Source organism: Felis catus, chromosome E1, assembly GCF_018350175.1.
Source record: "Felis catus isolate Fca126 chromosome E1, F.catus_Fca126_mat1.0, whole genome shotgun sequence".
Classification (NCBI taxonomy): Eukaryota; Metazoa; Chordata; class Mammalia; order Carnivora; family Felidae; genus Felis; species Felis catus.
This window is the reverse complement of record NC_058381.1, coordinates 5,873,902-5,893,385: the sequence shown is the minus strand read 5'-3', so window position 1 is coordinate 5,893,385 and position 19,484 is coordinate 5,873,902. Positions and strand designations below refer to the sequence as shown.

Genomic DNA, 19,484 nt, shown 5'->3' with positions numbered 1-19,484 from the left:
TTTATGCGTATCTACACCCATTACCTGTGGAAGTTCAATATACGTATCTATCCTGTTTTCAAAACTGGGCTCACGTCATACACTAAACAGTGTTTTGAGACCACTTTTCCATTTAGTGATGTTCTGTGATTATTTCCCTATGCTGCTGAGTAATCATTAAACCGTGCTTTTATTTTTTTTAAGTTTATTTATTTCGAGGGAAACAGAGACGGCACAAGTCGGGGAGGGGCAGAGAGAGAGAGGGAAAGAGAGAGAATCCCAAGCAGGCTTTGTGCAGCCAGATCATGACCTGAGCCGAAACCAAGAGTTGGACGTTTAACAGACTGAGGCACCCAGGCACCCCGCTAGGCCATGCTTTTAATGGTAGAACAATATTCCAATGCATAGAATAAATTCCTTGTCTGCAATAGACTACTACTGGATATTTAGATTGTTTCCAACTTTTTCCAGCCATAAATAATGCTATTTAAGTTATTTTTAGTTTCTATCTCTTGTCATGCCCACAGGACGGGCTCCTAAAAGTAAAGCTGCCAAGGGGCCCCTGGGTGGCTCGGTCAGTTAAGTGTCCGACTCTTGGTTTTAGCTCAGGTCATGATCTCACCCTTTGTGGGCTCGAGCCCCATATCAGGCACTGTGCTGACAGTGTGGAGCCTGCTTGGAATTCTCTCTCTCCCTCTCTCTCTCTGCCCCTCTCCTGCTCTCTCTCTCTGTTTTTCAAAAATCAATAAATAAGCTTATGGGGCGCCTGGGTGGTGCAGTCGGTTAAGCGTCCGACTTCAGCCAGGTCACAATCTCGCGGTCCATGAGTTCGAGCCCCGCGTCAGGCTCTGAGCTGATGGCTCAGAGCCTGGAGCCTGTTTCCGATTCTGTGTCTCCCTCTCTCTCTGCCCCACCCCCGTTCATGCTCTGTCTCTCTCTGTCCCCCCAAAAAATAAATAAACGTTGAAAAAAAAATTTTTTTTTAAAAATCAATAAATAAGCTTAAAAAAAGGTAACACTGCCAAGTCAAACAGTGAGGCGATTTTCACGACCTTTGATGTGTAGTGAAAAACTGCCCGCCCCAGAATGGGGGCAACAATTTGCGGTCGACTTAGGGACAGCCGATGGATCAAAATGTGGATCTCTTATTTCAAAAGGTGAGCCTATGTTAGATCGTGTGAGTTGAATGAGAATATGTTAAAAACGTGGGGAAAACGTAACACAGTGACCAAGGCACGGGGGAGAAATGGGTAAAATAAAGGTGAGACAACAGGTGCTGGGGACCTCGGAACTGAAGGGGTACACAGAACAAGACCTCAGGTGGAGTCTGACCAAACACAGCAGAGTGGACGTCTGAGATTGAACAGCACAGGCTATAAGCCTGTGTCTCTACCTTGTGTTCGCGATGTTACAGTGACAAATCCCGTATTCACATTAAGTAATGGTAATCAGGGGTGGGGAGGCCCAAGGGGAGCTAAGCTCCATTTGGAAAAAAGGCTGGGGCACGGGGAGAGTTCTGGGGCTTGACGTGTCACCAAACTAGGAGCATATATGAGGTTAAACCTTCTGTGGCTTGATTTTCTCACTATTGCAAAATTTCTGGCACATACTGATGACTGGGTCATACTCAGCGTCGATAACCTAAATGTCTCTGGGTGTTCGTTGCCTCCTGTCTCCTGTGGGATGCGTTTGCTACTGAGAAGGAAACCCTAGCAGGGCTGCAGGTCCGTCAACAATGCCCACCTATCAGCCGATAGGAGAGTCTGGCCTCCATTCTTGTGGACACGGGGTCTTATATACATATTTTTAAATCTTTGCCGGTTGCGTGGTTGAAAATATTAATTTTTATTTCTTCATTATTTAGGGAACTGAACATCTTTCTTTTCATTATATAGTTTTTCTTTTACAAATTTCCTTTTCGTGTCCATTGCCCCCCCCCTTTTTTTTTCTTTTTGTTTAATCTCTACCCTCAACACGGGGCTCAAACTCACAACCCTGAGATCAAGTGTTGCACACTTCTCCGACTGAGCCAGCCAAGTACCCCAAGTTCCCACTTCTTAATTGAAGTGTTCTAGATTTGTAAGACCCCCTTAGGTATGTATGTTCTGAAATATCCCTCCAATTTGTCACTTTTACCTTTTGGTCTTAATGTATTTTTTGATGTGTGGAAAATCCTAGCTTTCTGGTCTTAAAATTATAAGTCACTGAGTTTTATAGTTGAAATTGATTCCCCTAAGAATTTAGGAATTATTTACTGACCTATCCTTAGTTCTTTTATGATTTTGCTTTTCCCCTTTAGAATTCTTTAATTGTGATACTTATACTCTCCCTTGTATCAGATGGCTTTTCACTTCTCTGGCTCCCTTATTAAGTCCTAGTTTCGAGGCCCTGGAAGAATGTGCATGTATAACTCGTCTTGTATCCTCTATAATGCTAGCACATTGAAGGCATTTAATAAATTTTAGTTAAACTCAAACAGCACAACAAATACCTTCCAGTCAGCATCACATCTGGGGGGATGTGAGGTGCAAGGACTCACCTGCTTTGTGACTATGTTAGAGGGCGCCTGGCTGCAATGGTAGAAGGAGAAGCATACCCAGGCCCTCTATTTGGAGAAGAAGTTCACCTGGGTTCTCTGGGCCGCCCAACACCCCCTCTAGGCTGGAAGGCCTGACCTCAGCTTTGCATGGTCCCTGCTATTCAATATCTAAATGGGAAATGCATCATTAGTGCTGAAGTTTCCGGAGAAGAATGGTTGAGTCTGCAACTGTCAGCATTAGACTCCAGCTGGGGATTCATTAACAACCTCTGACGAGGGCAAAGGACTCTGCATTCAAATTACAAAATTTAAAAAAGAGGATCAATATTCTGAAGGACTCCTGGGCAAGCAAACCAGCGGAGTCTAAGTTAAGCCCATTACTGAATTTCTGCGAGATTAAAGACAAAAGCCAAAGATGGGCCACAGCACAGCTGGAGGAAGCGGGCTCACCGGAGCCGACACACGCGCACACTCAGGCACATGCACGCGCACGCCCACACGCACACTCACGCCCTAGAGAATGGACAGGATGCACAAAGGAAGGGGCACAAGAGAAGTACATCTAAAGTTCCTTTTTTGTTAAGTGATGCTAAGAGAAAGAAGAGGCAGAACAAAGAATCTATGTGGGAGCCAATAAACAAAGAAAAACGTTAAGGTTATGCCACAAGCAGGGGAAAAGACCCGGTGTGAGGCTTTAAGGAAAGGCACAGCAAGAATCTGCTGAGGTGGTAGAGAAAGTCAGTAGGAGAGCGAAATGGTACCGTTAAGGACACAACAGCACAAAGAAAAAGACTAAACCTACGGACTCTGTTGAGCGCAAAGCGCCGTATACTCATTGCCACGACGTAGGCGCACGACGTGGGCATTCCTACTATCCTCGTTTCCCAGAGGAGAAATTGAGGCTCGGGGAGGCTCAGTGTCCCTTGAAAAATACCGAAGCCAACTAGCGGCAGAACCGGGATTTGAATGTGGGTCTGACTCTGTCTCCGGAGCCCGTGCCCGTCCCCGCAATGCGGTGCTCCATGGTCGGGTTCAGCACAGAAGCAGGCAGGAAGAGTTAGCAGAATCAAAATGAGCATAAGCCTCATTGCACCGAGGAACCTATACCCGTACCTTGGCTCCACCCGCCAGCCCTGTGGGTTCCCAGGGAGTGCCACAGCCTCCGTCCTGCTCTGCCTCGCCCTGTTCCCACCCTAGGTATCAGAAGTCAGGACCTTCCCGGAGGGAATCCAAACCCCTCTGCCCCGGGCATCATGCGGTGTGATGTGAGGCCACAAATCTTGTCACTCTTAGGTTGTCTGTGTTTCTCGCTGTTGATTCCATTTTCTGGCATGAGGGGATGCCTCTGCTCTATCTGGCTGGTAGGGGCAGCAGAGGAGAGTGAGGAGCCCGAGGAGGGGAGGGGAGGGCAGTGCAAAGATGAAGTCGTGAGACATTGATATTTTTAAACAAATGTATGTGAAATGATACATCCAAATAAACTTTAATCTTGAGAACTGCCTCCCTCAAGGCAGTTCATTGTTCCAGTTAGCTCCAGATTCTCTTTGGAAACCATCTTTGGAGCCTGTTAAGGAGTCTCAGGAGAAAAGCCAGTTTTCATAGCCTTATTTTTTCCTATAAACAGAATTAGTCAGTTTGATCACCCGTGTTGGAAACCGCATTGACCGAATTCACTTGCTCTTCTCTCAAATGAAATTTACCCTGAAAGGACAAAGATCTGTCTCAATTCCAAGACGATGACACAGGCTCTGAGAGCTGTTACTGAGGAGGGGACGTGTCCACTGAAGCTGCCCAGGGTTACTGAACAGATATCCTAAAACCTTGGTTACTGGCCGCCTACTAGGCACCAGGCGCTGTCCAAGGTACTGGGGATTCAGCCGTGAGCAAGACTGAGTCCGCACACAAGGAGCTCATATTGGCCCGGGAGAGACAGAAAAGTAGATGAACAAGTACCACAGTGTGAAAGCCCAGATCACACACGCCGGAGCCACAGGGCCCTAGTGTAAGCTTTGGCTTACCTGTTTCTGGGGAGTGTGGCACTAGGCAACTTCTCTCTCTGGGTTGCAGCTTCCTCATTTGTAATGGAGGGATGACAGACCTCACTTTCTTCAGGGTTTTTGTGGAGACTAGATGAAATGACTTATGCGAAGATCCATGCACTAGGCCCACATGAGTTCTGTGTTCAGGGTGGCTCCTACGTGTCACATCAATGCTGCCTCCCCAGAGAGGTCCTCCAGACCATCCTATTTCAGACTGCAATCAGCCCCCTGCCCCCAGCACTCTCTGTCCCCTCTTCCCTGTTTTCTCTACATCACCTATGCCATATGACATGCTAAGGATTTTTGTTGATCTGCTATGTTCTAGACACTGTCCTGGGTATTAGAGATCTAGCAGTGAATAAAACAAAGATCCCTGAACTCATACTATGCCTACTCAATAGATACGTGTTGGATGGATGGATGGTTGGATAGATGGAGGGATGGATGGTTGAATAGATGGAGGGATGGATGGATGCAAACAACTAGAGTGATTACTCATGACAAATGCAGTAGAAAGGCAAGTTATACAAGGTGAGGACCCAGCAGTGACAACTGACTTTCGCAAGAGGTGGCTCCGTGGTGACTTTGATAAGAACTTATTTGTTCAATTGATAAGAAATGGGTCAAGGAGGGGCGTCTGGGTGGCGCAGTCGGTTAAGCGTCCGTCTTCAGCCAGGTCACGATCTCGCGGTCCGTGAGTTCGAGCCCCGCGTCAGGCTCTGGGCTGATGGCTCAGAGCCTGGAGCCTGTTTCTGATTCTGTGTCTCCCTCTCTCTCTGCCCCTCCCCCGTTCATGCTCTGTCTCTCTCTGTCCCAAAAATAAATAAAAAACGTTGAAAAAAAAAAAGAAATGGGTCAAGGAGAGAATGAGAAGTGAGAAAGTATGACAAGCACAGACAACCACTTTGATGAATGCTGTTATGAACAGGAGCAAAAAATAATGGGGGTAGGAGATGGAAAGAGATGTAAAAGTGAAGGGATAGTTTATTGTTTTGATAAGGATGATCTGGCATGTTTGTATGTAGATGCATATGATGAAGCAATTACTGAATCAATGAAGATGGGGTAAGGGGAGACAAGAGCAAAGAGGGGAGGGAAGAGAAAGAGAGAGAGAGAGGGAGAAAGGAGGAGGTGGTGGGGGAGGGGGAGGTGGGGGGAAGGAAGGAGGGAGAAAGAATAATTGAATTTCAGAAGGAATAAAGTCACTTACAAGGTGGTAAGAGTCAGGATCCAGAATGCACAAGGAGGGATTGGCCTCAGGTAGGAACAGGGATGGTTCATTTGCTGAGACAGTAGAGAAGGCACAATCTGTGGGTGGGATGCAGGAGGGAGGAAGATAGGCTGTTAGATTTGATGATGGGGAGATGAGAGGATTCTCTCCTGGTTGCTTTCACTATCGCAGTGAAGTAAGACATGTGCTCATTAACTGGGAACAGGGAGAGGAGAAGGATGCTGGAAGCTTGAGAACAGAAAACTACACGATGCAATTACCACAGGCAGGGCAAGAGAGCAAACTGCCCGGGGTAGGGGAGGTGGTGTTTCCACAACGTTAGGGGCCCATTTGGTAGGTGTGGCTGAAAATATGAAGCAAACCAAGCCAAAACTTTTGTGGTTTTTCTTCCACGATCTTCAGATGCTTAGGGGGCAGGTGTGGAATAAGACGACAGTGGGGTTTGACTAGAATGGGGTTCTGCCACATGGATGCTATGCCAGGAAAGTTAGGGGAGCCTGTACCAGGATGATGGGAGTCTATGATGGCTGAGGACAGAAAAGGCATGGTAGGCAGAGGGACAAAGGAGTCTGCGAAAGCGGTTGGCTCCATGAAATGAAGTCTTGATGACATTTAAGAGTAACTGGAATATTTGTATCTGGGACAACACAGAAGGACCTTGAAGGTATTACACCACCTGAAGTAAGTCAGAGAAAGACACATACCATATGATCTTACTTATATGTGGAATCTAACACATACACACGCACACACACAGAAATCAGATTTGTGGTTGCCAGAGACTGGAGGAATGGGGGTGAGGAATCAGGTAAAGGTGGTCAAAAGGTACAAAATCCCAGATAGAAGAGAAATGAGTTCTGGGGATGTAAGATATAATACGATGGCTACAGTTAACAGCGCTGTGTGGTGTATTTGAAAGTTGCTAAGAGAACAGATCTTAAAAGCTCTTATCACAAGGGGAAAAAAATGGTAACTAGGAGAACTGATGACTGTTAACTAATCTTTTTTTTAAGTTTATTTACTTATTTTGAGAAGGGGGAGGGGCAAAGAGAGAGGGAGAGGGGGCATCCGAAGTAGGCCCCATGCTCAGTGCACAGTCCGATGCATGGATTGATGCCGTAAATGTGAGATCGTGACCAGAGCCAAACAAGAGTTGGATGCTTCGCCACCTGAGCCACCCAGGTGCCCCAATCTTATTGTCACGACCATCTTGTGTTATACACGTATATCAAGTCATGACGTTGTACACCTTGAACTTATACCATGTTATATGTCAGTTATATCTCAATAAAACTGGGTAAAGAAAGGACACCTGGAATGGGAAGTAGAGCAGGTGAGTGGAAGGGTAAGAGGTACAAGTCAGGGAGAGGGATGTTCGAAATGGCAATGGTGGAGATGGGATCATCACCGACGATGGAAGTGCAAGGGTAGGAACATGAGAGCGAGTGGCTGAGGTGGGGGATGGAAGAAACAACCACAGGAATTAACAAGACCAATGCCAGCCGTGGAGAAAGATGTAGTTGAGAAGACGCTCCAAGCACCCAGGCAGCCGGTAAGTGTTGGGGGGGAACTGGGTGTTGGCAGATGACAGGCGAGGTGATGAGTATGAATGTCCGGTTGCCAGTGCTTTAGAAGAAGTGGGGTTTGTAAAGGATAAAGAGAGAAATGGTTTAAATGTGCCACTGAAATGAGGTGGGGGGAGAAGGAGGGTACTTAGTTCTCACTAGGTCCTGGGGGGGACACAGAACAGCAAAAAGAGCTTTCTTCCACTCAGGGGTCAGTGAGGTTTCACTCAGAATCATCAATGAGGGGAGGTTCAGAGAAGGTAAAGATGAGGTGGGTTTTGCTGCTGAAGTGCACGGGTACCAGGGGACAGGGTGGAAAGATTTTGGAAGGCAGGGAGGGATGGTGGGTGTGATTGAACCAGGGAATGTAGAGCAATACAGGGACAGCACTGGTGTGAGTATAAACCGTCTGGGAGGCTTGGTGACTACTCTCAGTGATTCATTTGATGGCAATAACATTTAAGATGGGTATTCAATTTTTGAAATCTGTGAGCACGTAAACAAAAATCTTCAATCTCATTATTCTAAAGTTGGCCCTTCGACCGGTATGGGGTGGGGATATGGGTTCTGAGCTGTTCTGGTGCCTCTTTTACGATCTTAAATTTTCCCTTGGTGTCACTGTGGTCATGCCCAGGGATTGTAAATGACACACAAGGAAATACATCCAGTGCTGCCTGAGTTCAGCATCCTGCTGCCCCCTAGGGCCAGTGGCAGACACCGCAGCCGCTGCTCTACCGGCCGCCATCTTGACCTTCAGGGCAGACGCATAGCTGCTTTTTTCTGGTTTTAGGGAGGTGTCCTGAAATGCCCATATGAGACCTCTGACATTGGGAAGACGAGGCAACTGAGGAAAGGCAAGAACGGAAGCACACTTACACATGGCGCATGGCGTCCTCAAAGAGAACCAGGTCCATCACCGTGTTGACTTCATTGTGGTTCTCCAGGGCTTCCACCAGAGTCTGGGTCAAAAGTTCCCACGATTGTACAGGCATGTACTTGGGTTCACCAATACCATTTGCAAAATGGCAATATATGTTTAGGCTTCGGGTCTGCTCCGCCGTCTCATCAATACCCTGGTGATGGGACACAGGCGTTAAGGACCCTCCTTACAGACTCAATTCTGGTTCCATACAGATTGAAGACCCCTCATGTGCTTTTTCTCTCTGAACACACCCTGCAAATTAAGTATCAGTCCTGCTTCCAACACTGTCTTTTTCTTGAGAAGCTTCTATGAAGTGGATGTTTAACATTCATTTACTAGCTCCATGAAGTCATGAGTGATGTTTGTTATTCCTTGTGGGCTGAGAGTGGAAACCGGAAGGTAGGAGGGACCCTCCCACATACACAGGTAGAGCCCATGTCTGGGCAGAGGAATGGATGGGGACACAGGGACAGATTACGCTAAGCAGCGGCTCTTCGACCAGTGCCGGGTGAAGGGGTCCATGCACCAGTGGCCTCATCTCCCCCGCACCCATTCCAACAAGTCCTGCTTCCCAATCCACAGCAGTGTCCTAAAATATCCTTTCCTGTTTCCTGTGAGACACCCCACTGTAGGCTACCAGCCCCAGCCTCACAGGCTCAGCCCAGAGAACTTGGTTTCTGAGAAATGTGCCATGAGCCATCCTTAGGTGACTGGTTCATTCACAGGAGAGCCCCCTGCGTGTACATGGTACACAATTTTCCTAAAGATATGAGCCTATTGTGTGTTAATTCTTGCCCACAGGGCAGACCTAACCACGTTTAATGAATACCTAGTACAATTCAATTAATTAAAAAGATACGGCATCTATGTCTCCTTACCACCAAGGTGCCCTCCAAGCATCAAAGAGGCAGCTAATCTTTTCCTTAATTTATTTTTTTGCACACCCCCATCCACCCTCAGTTACCTGTATTTAAGAGTCTCTTATGGTTTGTCTCCCTCCCTCTCTGTTTGTAACTGTTTTTTTTTTTCCCCTTCCCTTCCCCCATGGTCTTCTGTTAAGTTTCTCAAGTTCCACATATGAATGAAAACATATGATATCTGTCCTTCTCTGACTGACTTATTTCACTCAGCATAATACCTTCCAGTTCCATCCACGTTGTGGCAAATGGCATGATTTCATTCTTTCTCATTGCTGAGTAGTATTCCATTGTATACTTACTTACCGAAACCTGAATGCTAGAGACTTCGAAAGGAAGAAAGGCGGCAGGAGGAAGTTGAGAAAAAACAGGTTTCCTAGAGCTGTACCATTATGAGCAACTATCCCCACTGCCATTGTGTTTTTCTCCCAACGTTCTGACTGGGAGAACCACCTGCCAAAGAGGTAACACACATGCTGTTTATCAGCAAGGACATTACCCAGGAGATGAGTCCCTTAGGGTTGGCTTTGTAAGCCCATGGGCAAGATGCATCAAACTTAATAGAGGGGAAGTGAGTTCGACAGTCACATGGACAGAGAAACCAGGACTGGTTTATAAGAAGAATGAAACGGCAAGAGTTAAATATCAAAGAGCTATTGTATTTTGAAGGTGATTTCAGGGCCCTGGAAAGCCTTTAAACCATTCTGCCTTTGCCACACATTAGCAGTAAATGCCCAGACACTCGGATAAGATTTAATGAAATGCAGGCGAGCCATTCTTGCTAGCTGCAGGAAGCACGTGGGGAAAGTGATGTGGGAATACATTTACCCAGTTTGAACATGGGCTAATATACTGGGAATTGGTCCTGATAGCAGTCAATTTACATGAATGATCTAGCAGAGGAAGGACTGAAGTGAAGTTCTGAAAAGCCCACTCTACAAAGACTCTTTGATGAACAAAACAATGTGTCTCAGATTTTCTGATCAGAGCCAGGCGGTGCAGGAGGGAGAGGAAAACCAAGCACCCGGTGAATCAAAGACTTCTTCATAGCGACGCCACATCACACAAGGGCCACTTCTCAGAGAACGTTAAGAATTTAATGGTGGAAACAGGACCGTGTCACTTCCTTGGTGGAAATCCGGCAACCTTTCATTAATACCGATACCAAGATTTCATGCGGCCGGAGGTGATTCTGGCTGGCATTTCAGAGGTTGTTGGAGAAGGATAATGGTATTAATTATATCTGGGTCTATGATCAAAAGAATGCGTCCTTAGGACACAGACCCACAGAGGAACCTCGATTTCAAAGGCTGAGAGTTGTCCGTCTAAAGTGCCAGCTCAGACTGGCTGGAGAAAGTAGTCAAGGTGTGTGTGCAGAGCCAACCATGAACACGTAAATTGGCAAATGCTACAATGCTCAGAGGGGCATCTAAGGTGTGAGAGCGGGGCACAGAAAAGTGGTAAGGGGAGGCATTTCAGGGTGTTCATATTAGTAAAGAGCAGGCTGAGATAAATTCCTTAAAAAGGCTGTCCAAGATCCAGAAGGCTGCCATGTAGGTTGGGATGGACTCGAAGTATCTTCAGAGGTAGACCCAGGTTGGTGTCAGGACCAAATATGGTGCTAGACCCAACAAGGCGAGCAGGGAAACACGGTACATTTCAATACAAGTTCTGGTTATTTCTAAGTTCGAGAGAGGGCAAGTGGCTTGAGTGGAAACTAGGGAGTTTGGGTCAACTTCCAGAATGCTCAGTGTTAGCTGTGGGGGTAACTGTGACACAAAGAAGTGTAACATGATCTTAGGCTGCGTTTGTGGATCAGCGCTTTCCAAGGCATATTCTGTGGAATATTCGTTCTGCAAATTATTTGTAAGTTTCATGAACGGAAAAGGGTTTGAGGGTCTCGTACATGTGGGGAATGACAAATGAATCAGGGTTATTCAAGATTTTGGGGGCTTGAATGTGCTGAAAGCACGATGTATTTCCAAGAGAGGGATAGAATATGAAGCACTTTCTCAACTTATTTTTATCATGGATACCTTCTTTCTAAGGAGTATATCGTAGTTCAACAGTTTAGGAGGACAATTTTGGGAAATGGTAACAAAATTATAGTATGTAAGAAGAGGGAATGATGATTTTGCTTTGGGCCAGACCCCAGTTGGGTTGTGAGACGAAAAATCAGACCCCACGATCTCAGAGGGGGGAACTGATGGAAAAGTAATCAAGATGATGGCAAATTTCTCTGGGTTTGAGAACAAGCCATGTCAGAAGTGGCTAAAAGAACAGAGGCTATTTGGTCTGGAGGAAAGAAGACCCAGGAAGGACAAGACATATTATTTGAAATATTTGAAAGTGTTTCATGTAGACTTAATATGAGTGGACAGGGAAATAAATTTTAGATCATCATTAGAAAAAATTTCCAGCTGGGGTGCATGGGTGGCTCAGTCGGTTGAGCGACTGACTCTTGTTTTTGGCTCGGGTCATGATTCCAGGATCATGGGATCGAGTCCCCCCATCAGGCTCTGTGTTGAGTGTGGAACCTGCTTCGCATTCTCCCTCCCTCTCTCTCTGCCCCTTTCCCCTGCTCATATACACACACTCTCTCTCCTCAAATAAATTAAAATGAAAGAAAGAAAGAAAGAAAGAAAGAAAGAAAGAAAGAAAGAAAGAAAGAAAGAAAGAAAGAAAAAGAAAAAAATTCCAGACTTTAAAATTGTTCCAAAGCTTCCGAATTTAAAAATTGTTCCAGGGGTGCCTGGGTGGCTCAGTTGGTTGAGCATCCAACTTTGGCTCAGGTCATGATCTCACGTTCCATGAGTTCAAGCCCCACGTCGGGCTCTGTGCTGACAGCTCAGAGCCTGGAGCCTGCTTCAGATTCTGTGTCTCCCTCTCTCTTTCCCCCTCCCCCACTCATGCTCTGTTTCTCTCTCTCTCTCTGTCAAAAATAAACAAACATTAAAAAAATTAAAATAAAAAAAAATAAAAATTGTTCCAAATTTCCAGGGGCACCTGGGTGGCTCAGTCAGTCAAACATTGGACTCCTGATTTCGGCTCAGGTCATGATCTCATGGTTCGTGAGTTCAAGCCCCACGTGCTGACAGAGCCTGCTTGGGATTCTTTCTCTCCTTCTCTGCCTCTCTCTCTCTCTCAATATAAAAAAATAAACTTAAAAAAAAATAAATTGCTTCAAATTTCTAGTCATTAGTGGCTCCAGAATGGCTCCCCTGGGAAAGATGAGATTATGCATTTTCAAGGATGCATCCACTGGGATGACCAATCTGAGAAATGCTACTGACATGAGTGAGTATGGGACAAGGAATTGGATCACATGAAATCCACAGACCCTCCCAACACTGAAATTCTATGGTAATTTATGTCTTTTCTTGTCCTGCCATTTTCACCTCAGCAAAATAATGATAGATTTTCTTTCCCTATCTAATCTCTGATTCCCGCCCCCCACCTCACCCCATTTCTGAGCTAGGTTTTATCATTTGGGTGATCGCCTACAGAAATATTTATTTTTCAAATATGTAGCAATTTTTTTTTCAGGGCAATACTCACATCAAAAATTTTCTTGACCACTTCTGTCTGGATTTTGTCAAAAAGATCAAAGTCCTTTTCTTCCACCATCTTGTCCCGATAAACCCGACTTGATTCATGTAGATAGAGCTTTACGAGGTCCTGTGTGGATTTTACACATTCCACAGAGGAGAAGAGAATGCCCTTTATAGAGAGTAGACCAAAAATAATGTGAATAACAATTTAAAACTACAACAGCTACAACTTATTAAACCAGGTACGTGACAGGTACTGGACTAGAAGTTTCGCCAGGTAAAACTCATGTGACCACCATGATAAACAATTTCTACAAAAATATAACTTCTCCTACATCCATTTGGTATAATGTGGAGATTGGGATTCAGAAAGACAGGAAGCATACCTAATGGCATATATATAGTATGTGGTCTCAGCAAGGTTTCAAAACCTTGAGGACCTGGAATTTTGATCACTGCATTCCAAACAGCCACAGTGAGGAGACAGGTGGCCTCTCTGCCGTGTTTCAACTCCCTAAGTACCGGTTTGAGAACCAGTCTAGGTGACAACTGTTTATGTAAAGTCGGAACGATGACAAAGGGTGACTCTAGCTAACCTTTGCAGGTCAGTAATCCATTTTACTCATCTTTAGAGGGTTCCCCTTCCGTATACCACAGGGATCATCCCAAACATTTACTATCCTTTTCAAGTTTCTCTGTCACCTCACCTCTCTGCTACGATTAGCTAACGTCTCAGCCTCATTTTTCATTGAAAACTGGAGACAACCAAGATGAGAGTCTCTGAATGACCTCAACAAGTCCTGTAATTTGAAACTCATCTGTACCTGTGTTTCCCCCCAATTCCTTTTTTTTTTTTATCATGAGGAAAAGGGGCCATGTAATTATCCCTCATTACCAACAGGATGAGCACGGCAGAAAGTTCTGGTTGTAATAGGACTACCGGTCTAGTTCCTCATGACCACCACTTCCCATAAAATCTAGATCTCGGTTTCACCAAATTCAAGTTGTTTTCTGGCGCTGCATACTTTCTGTGCCTTCGTGCCTTTTGCTTTTCTGGCTATGCTCATATTTCAAGATCCAGTTCGAGAGTGATCTCTTTCTTGAAGTGTTCCATGGCACCTCCTTTCCTGTCCAACAGCACTTTCTCTGATGTGCCCTACGTCGAGATTTCTGCTTTTAGTCGTGGCAGAATACCTGATCACAAACCAATCCGCTGAAGTCAACTGCAAAAGATAGGGAACTTATCTTTTTTTATTTTTATTTAAAAAAAATTTTTTTTTTCAACGTTTATTTATTTTTGGGACAGAGAGAGACAGAGCATGAACGGGGGAGGGGCAGAGAGAGAGGGAGACACAGAATCGGAAACAGGCTCCAGGCTCCGAGCCGTCAGCCCAGAGCCTGACGCGGGGCTCAAACTCACGGACCGCGAGATCGTGACCTGGCTGAAGTCGGACGCTTAACCGACTGCACCACCCAGGCGCCCCTAGGGAACTTATCTTTAAAGCTTCATCGTTTTAGAGGCATTAGGGAGCCACCAAGGCAGTGAGGACTCAAGGGGCTACGATACTAGGGAAGAGAAGGAAGAAAGATGAACCCAGAATTTGGTACTATTTTTTTTTTCCTTCAGGCATTTTCCAATTCACAAGTCATGGCTCATAGGTTCAGAAACCAAAGAGAGACAGACAAGTGAAAGGTTAAGATGCTGAGCAAAGTTACCTCATCTCAAGTGGTGGGAAGGGTGAAGGTTGAAGTTCAGGGATTAGCAAGAAGGGGTTCATGGCTAAAGACCTCAGGGGAGCTTCTCAAATGGTGATACATCAGGAGTATGAGTGAGTCACAATCATTCAGTCCTCACAGAAACAAGCGCAACTTCAACTCCTCAATCCCTGGTACCTACTGGCCAGAAGCAGAAGTGTGTAATCTCTGAAGGAAAATATCATCATATAAACCCTCAAATTATCTGAATAGCTCTGCCCTGACAGTGTGGAGCCTGACTCGGGGCTTGAACTCATGAACCTGGTAGAACATGACCTGAACCGAAACCAAGAGCTGAATACTTAACTGACAGAGCCACCCAGGCACCCCTGCACATTTTAAAACTCCTAATGTCTGGCCATCAAACAAAAATTACTGGCAATACCAGGAGACATGACCAAATCAGGGGGGAAAAACCCAGCCCACAGAAGATCTAGGTATTGGAATTATCAGACACAAGAGCTTTAACAAAACTATGATTAAAATGACCAAGAAATTAGGGGACATCAGGTAAAGAATTTCATCAAAGGAGTGGAGCCTTTAAAAATGAATCAGGGGTGCTCAGGTTGTGATATCATGGTTGTGAGGTCTTCTCAGCACAGAGAATACTTGGGATTCTCTCTCTGCCTCTCTCTCTCTGTGCCTCCCTTGCTCGCTCACACACACACGCGCACGCGCGCACGCGCGTGCTCTCTCTCTCTCTCACACACTCTTTCTCTCAAAATAAATAAGTAAACTTAAAAATGAATCGAATGGAAATTGTCAAATTAAAAATTACCCCAAATTACTGTTACTGAAATTAAGAACTTAATCAATGGAGTTGACAGCAGAATAGACAGAATTGAAAAGAAAATGAGTGAACAGGAAGAGAGAGTAGTATGAAACATTCAGATTGAATCACTAAGAGAAAAAAGAAAAAGCATAAGGGACATATGAGACCCAGTGACAAGGTCTCATATACTTGTATTAGAATACTAGAAAAAAAAAAGCAGAAGTAACATTTGAAAAGATATTGTGACTTCTCTAAAACTGAAAAAGACACCTGAAAAGAAAAGACATCAAGATTCAAAAGTGCTGCAAACACTAAGCAGGATAAATACAGAACATACCACGTAGAAATCCTGGGAATAGTGAAAATTTTGAAAATCAAAGACAAACAGAAAATCTCAAAAGCAGGCAGGTGGAAAAAAAATATGGGTACTGTCGAAGGAAAAGTAAGACTTAAGACTTCCTCCGTAGAAACAATGAAAGCCAGAGGACAGTTGAATAATACCTTTGAAAAGCTGAAAAAACATAGCTGCCAACCTAGACTTCTAAACCCCCTCCAAGAATTGTTTTTTTGTTTTTGTTTTTGTTTTTTAAGTTGGGCTCCACATTGGGTGTGGACTCACAACCTTGAGATCAAGATGTGAGCTGAGATCAAGAATCAGACACTTAACTGACTGATCCACCCAAGGCGCCCCCCCCCAATTCTTTTAAAAAATAAGAAATAAATACATTTCCAGTTAAATAAAAACAGAGAGATTATTTTCTAGCAGAGATAAACACCACTAAAATCTACAGGAGAGCTTCAGGTAGAAAAATGAAAATGACTCCAAATGGAAGAACAGAAATGCACCAGGGATAGGGGAAGTGGGAAGATAGTATGTGAGTGATCCTAAGTACATGTTGACAAAGACAAAAGTATTCATGCGTTGTGGGTTTTCAATACACACTGAATTTTAAAAATAATAATAGAATCAAATTGGAGGGATATAAATTGCTCTAAGACCCTTGCAAGTGATAAAGTGCTCATTTACAAAAGAATCAAATGATGCATTTGATAATCATTAGGTGAAGAGTAAAAAGATGTACTGCATGCTAAGAGGGGAGAAAATAAAAAACAGAAAGTGATTAATTTGATAGAATACAAAAAGTGAGGGGAAAGAAAACATAGAACAGCTAGAACATACTGAAAACAAACAGTATAGATTTAATCCTAAATTTATTATTATATAAAATCAAATCAAATATGAATGAACATGATATTTTCATTAAAAGACTATGATTATTAGACTCGATTTTAAAAATCCAACTATATGCTGCCTATAAGAGATATACTTTAAATATAAGAAAAAAAGGCTGGGATAAGAAACTGGAAATAAAGCAGAATATTTAATAATAAGTAAAAGGGCAGTCCATTAGATAGATATACTAATTCTAAATGTATGTGCACCTAATAACACCACTTCAAAACATATAAAACAAATGTGACAGAAATAAAAGGAGAAATGGACATGTTCACAACAACAGTGGGAGATTTTAGCATACTTTTCTTAGAAATGGACAGAGCACATAGTAAAAAAAAAAAAAAAAAAAAAAAAAACAGTAAGGATATGAGATATTTCAATGACATGATTTACAAGCTTGACCTAGTTGACATATTGATTTAACTACACGTGGCATCTGAAGAAAGCACTATTTAAAAAGTGCCCATTGGTCATATCTTGGGACATAAAGCCAGTCTCAACACACTTCATATTTCAAAGGAATAAAATAATAGAGTATATTTTCTGAAATGGTGAAATTAAGCTGAGCATCAACAAGAGAAAGGTAACTAGAAAATCTCTCAATTTTGAAAAACAAAGCAAGATAACTAGAGAATCTCTCAATTTTGAAAAACAAAGCAATACACTTCCAAATATCCCACAAGCTAAAGGAGAAATCACAGGGGAAATTAAGAAATATTATGAAGTGAATGATAATAAAAATACAACATATAAAAGTTTGCATGATACAATAGTGATACAATAGTGATAAATTCATAGCCTTAAAATGAACATTTTAGAAGAGCTGAAAGGCTGAAAATTGATGATCGAACTAGACACATCAAGAAGCTAGAAAAAGGAAGCCTAATCACAAACCTAAAGAAAGAGATTATACAGTATTTATTAATAAGATAAAAGCAGATATCAAATAGACACAGCAAACAAGGTAAAAAAAAATTGATATACTTTTCAGTTTCTTTGAAAAGATTAGCAGAATTGATAACTCTTTAATAAGCCCGATCAAAGAGAAAAAGAGAAAACGAGAAAAGGCACAAATAGTATCAGTTTTAAGAAAGAGGACATAATGTGAGATACAACAGATATCTAAAAGATAGTCACAGGACGTTATAAATGACTGTATGCTAATAAGGTAGAAATTGATGACAGTGACATCTTACCACAACTGACACATGAACAGAAAATCTGAATTGTCTAATATGTACAAAAAAAGTTGAACTCAGAGCGTAAGACTGGCCATAAAAAATCTCCAGATGGTTTCATCAGTAACTTCTTCTGACATTTAAGGAAGGCTCGTATACAGTGTTTTACAAAATCTTCCAGAGAGTAGGAAAGACCACTTCCCAATGCACTTAATGAGGACTTCATAATCTTAGGATATGGAAGAAAGGAAAATTACAGGACAATCTTATTAACAGAGGTGCAAACAATATATTAAAAAATAGCAAATGGAGGGTGACTGGGTGGCTCAGTGGGTTAAGTCTCTGACTCTTGATTTTGGCTCAGGTCAAGAGCTCATGGTTCATGAGATCAAGCCCCACCTTGGGCTCTGCACTGACAGCGTGGAGCCTGTTTGAAATTCTCTCTCCCCTTTCTTTCTGCCATTACCTCTCTCTCTTTCTCCCTCTCTCTCTCTCTCTCAAGATAAATAAACATTAAAAAAAATAGAGAATGGAACCCAGCAAAATATAAAAGGCTCAACATGCAGTAATTAAGTTGGGTTCACTATAGGAATGCAAAGGTGAGCTAAGATTCAAAAATAATCAATGTAGGGGCGCCTGGGTGGCTCAGTCGGTTAAGCGGTTGGCTTCTGCTCAGGTCATGATCTTGTGGTCCGTGAGTTCAAGCCCCGCGTCGGGCGCTGTGCTGACAGCTCAGAGCCTGGAGCCTGTTTCAGATTCTGTGTCTCCCTCTCTCTGACCCTCCCCTGTTCATGCTCTGTCTCTCCCTGTCTCAAAAATAAATAAATGTTAAAAAAAAATTAAAAATAATCAATGTAATTTATCACATTTCCAGAAACAATAAGAAACCAATATAATTATTACAAAAGCTACAGAAAAACCACTTAAGTTTCAATATACATTCATGGTTAAAACTCTTAGACTACACACAGGAAGAAAGTTTCTTTATCTGGCAAAGAGCATCCACAAAAACCTAAAGTAAGCATCACACACTCTTAAAAGCTCTTCCCCCGGGGCGCCTGGGTGGCGCAGTCGGTTAAGCGTCCGACTTCAGTCAGGTCACGATCTTGCGGTCCGTGAGTTCGAGCCCCGCATCGGGCTCTGGGCTGATGGCTCAGAGCCTGGAGCCTGTTTCTGATTCTGTGTCTCCCTCTCTCTCTGCCCCTCCCCCGTTCATGCTCTGTCTCTCTCTGTCCCAAAAATAAATAAATGTTGAAAAAAAAAATTAAAAAAAAAAAAAAAGCTCTTCCCCCTAGAATTAGGAATGCAACAAGAGGCAGCTCTCTCAACTTCTCTTCAACATCATACTGGCGGTTGTAGCCAGCGCAATAGGACAAGAAAAAGAAATTGTAAGATTTAAGGACCGGAAAGAAAGAAATTATTACTAGTATTTTTTTTTTACCAATAACATGATTGTATATATAAGCATAAATGCATTATTGAACAAAGATACAAATTAATATTTGCCCTATGATTCTGTTTTCATAAAGTCCAAAAACAGGCCAGAAGAACTTACGGTGTTATAAATCCAAACAGTATTTACCTCCGGGAGGGGAGGAAAAACCAAATGGAAGGGACAAAGGAGAAGGAGTTTCAGGGATGCCGGGAATGTTCTATTTCTTTTTTTTTTTTTTTAATGTTTATTATTGAGAAACAGAGAGAGACAGAGCATGAGCAAGAGAGGGACAGAGAGAGAGGGAGACACAGAATCCAAAGCAGCTCCAGGCTCCGAGCTGTCAGCACAGAGCCTGATGTGGAGC

The 19,484-nt window shown here is 43.4% G+C and overlaps 1 protein-coding gene across 4 annotated transcripts in view; it reads right to left on the bottom strand.

The window, feature by feature from the left end:
• The window catches only part of DNAH9 (dynein axonemal heavy chain 9), a 334,028-nt gene that overhangs the window by 132,856 nt on the left and 181,688 nt on the right, over positions 1-19,484 (bottom strand). For all 4 annotated transcript variants that reach the window (XM_023244531.2, XM_045045039.1, XM_045045040.1 and 1 more), the window contains 2 exons: positions 12,751-12,912; positions 8,230-8,426 (listed from right to left, as the gene is read on the bottom strand). In XM_023244531.2, coding sequence (XP_023100299.2) covers positions 8,230-8,426; positions 12,751-12,912 — 359 coding nt within the window. The remainder of the gene's footprint in view (positions 1-8,229; positions 8,427-12,750; positions 12,913-19,484) is intronic.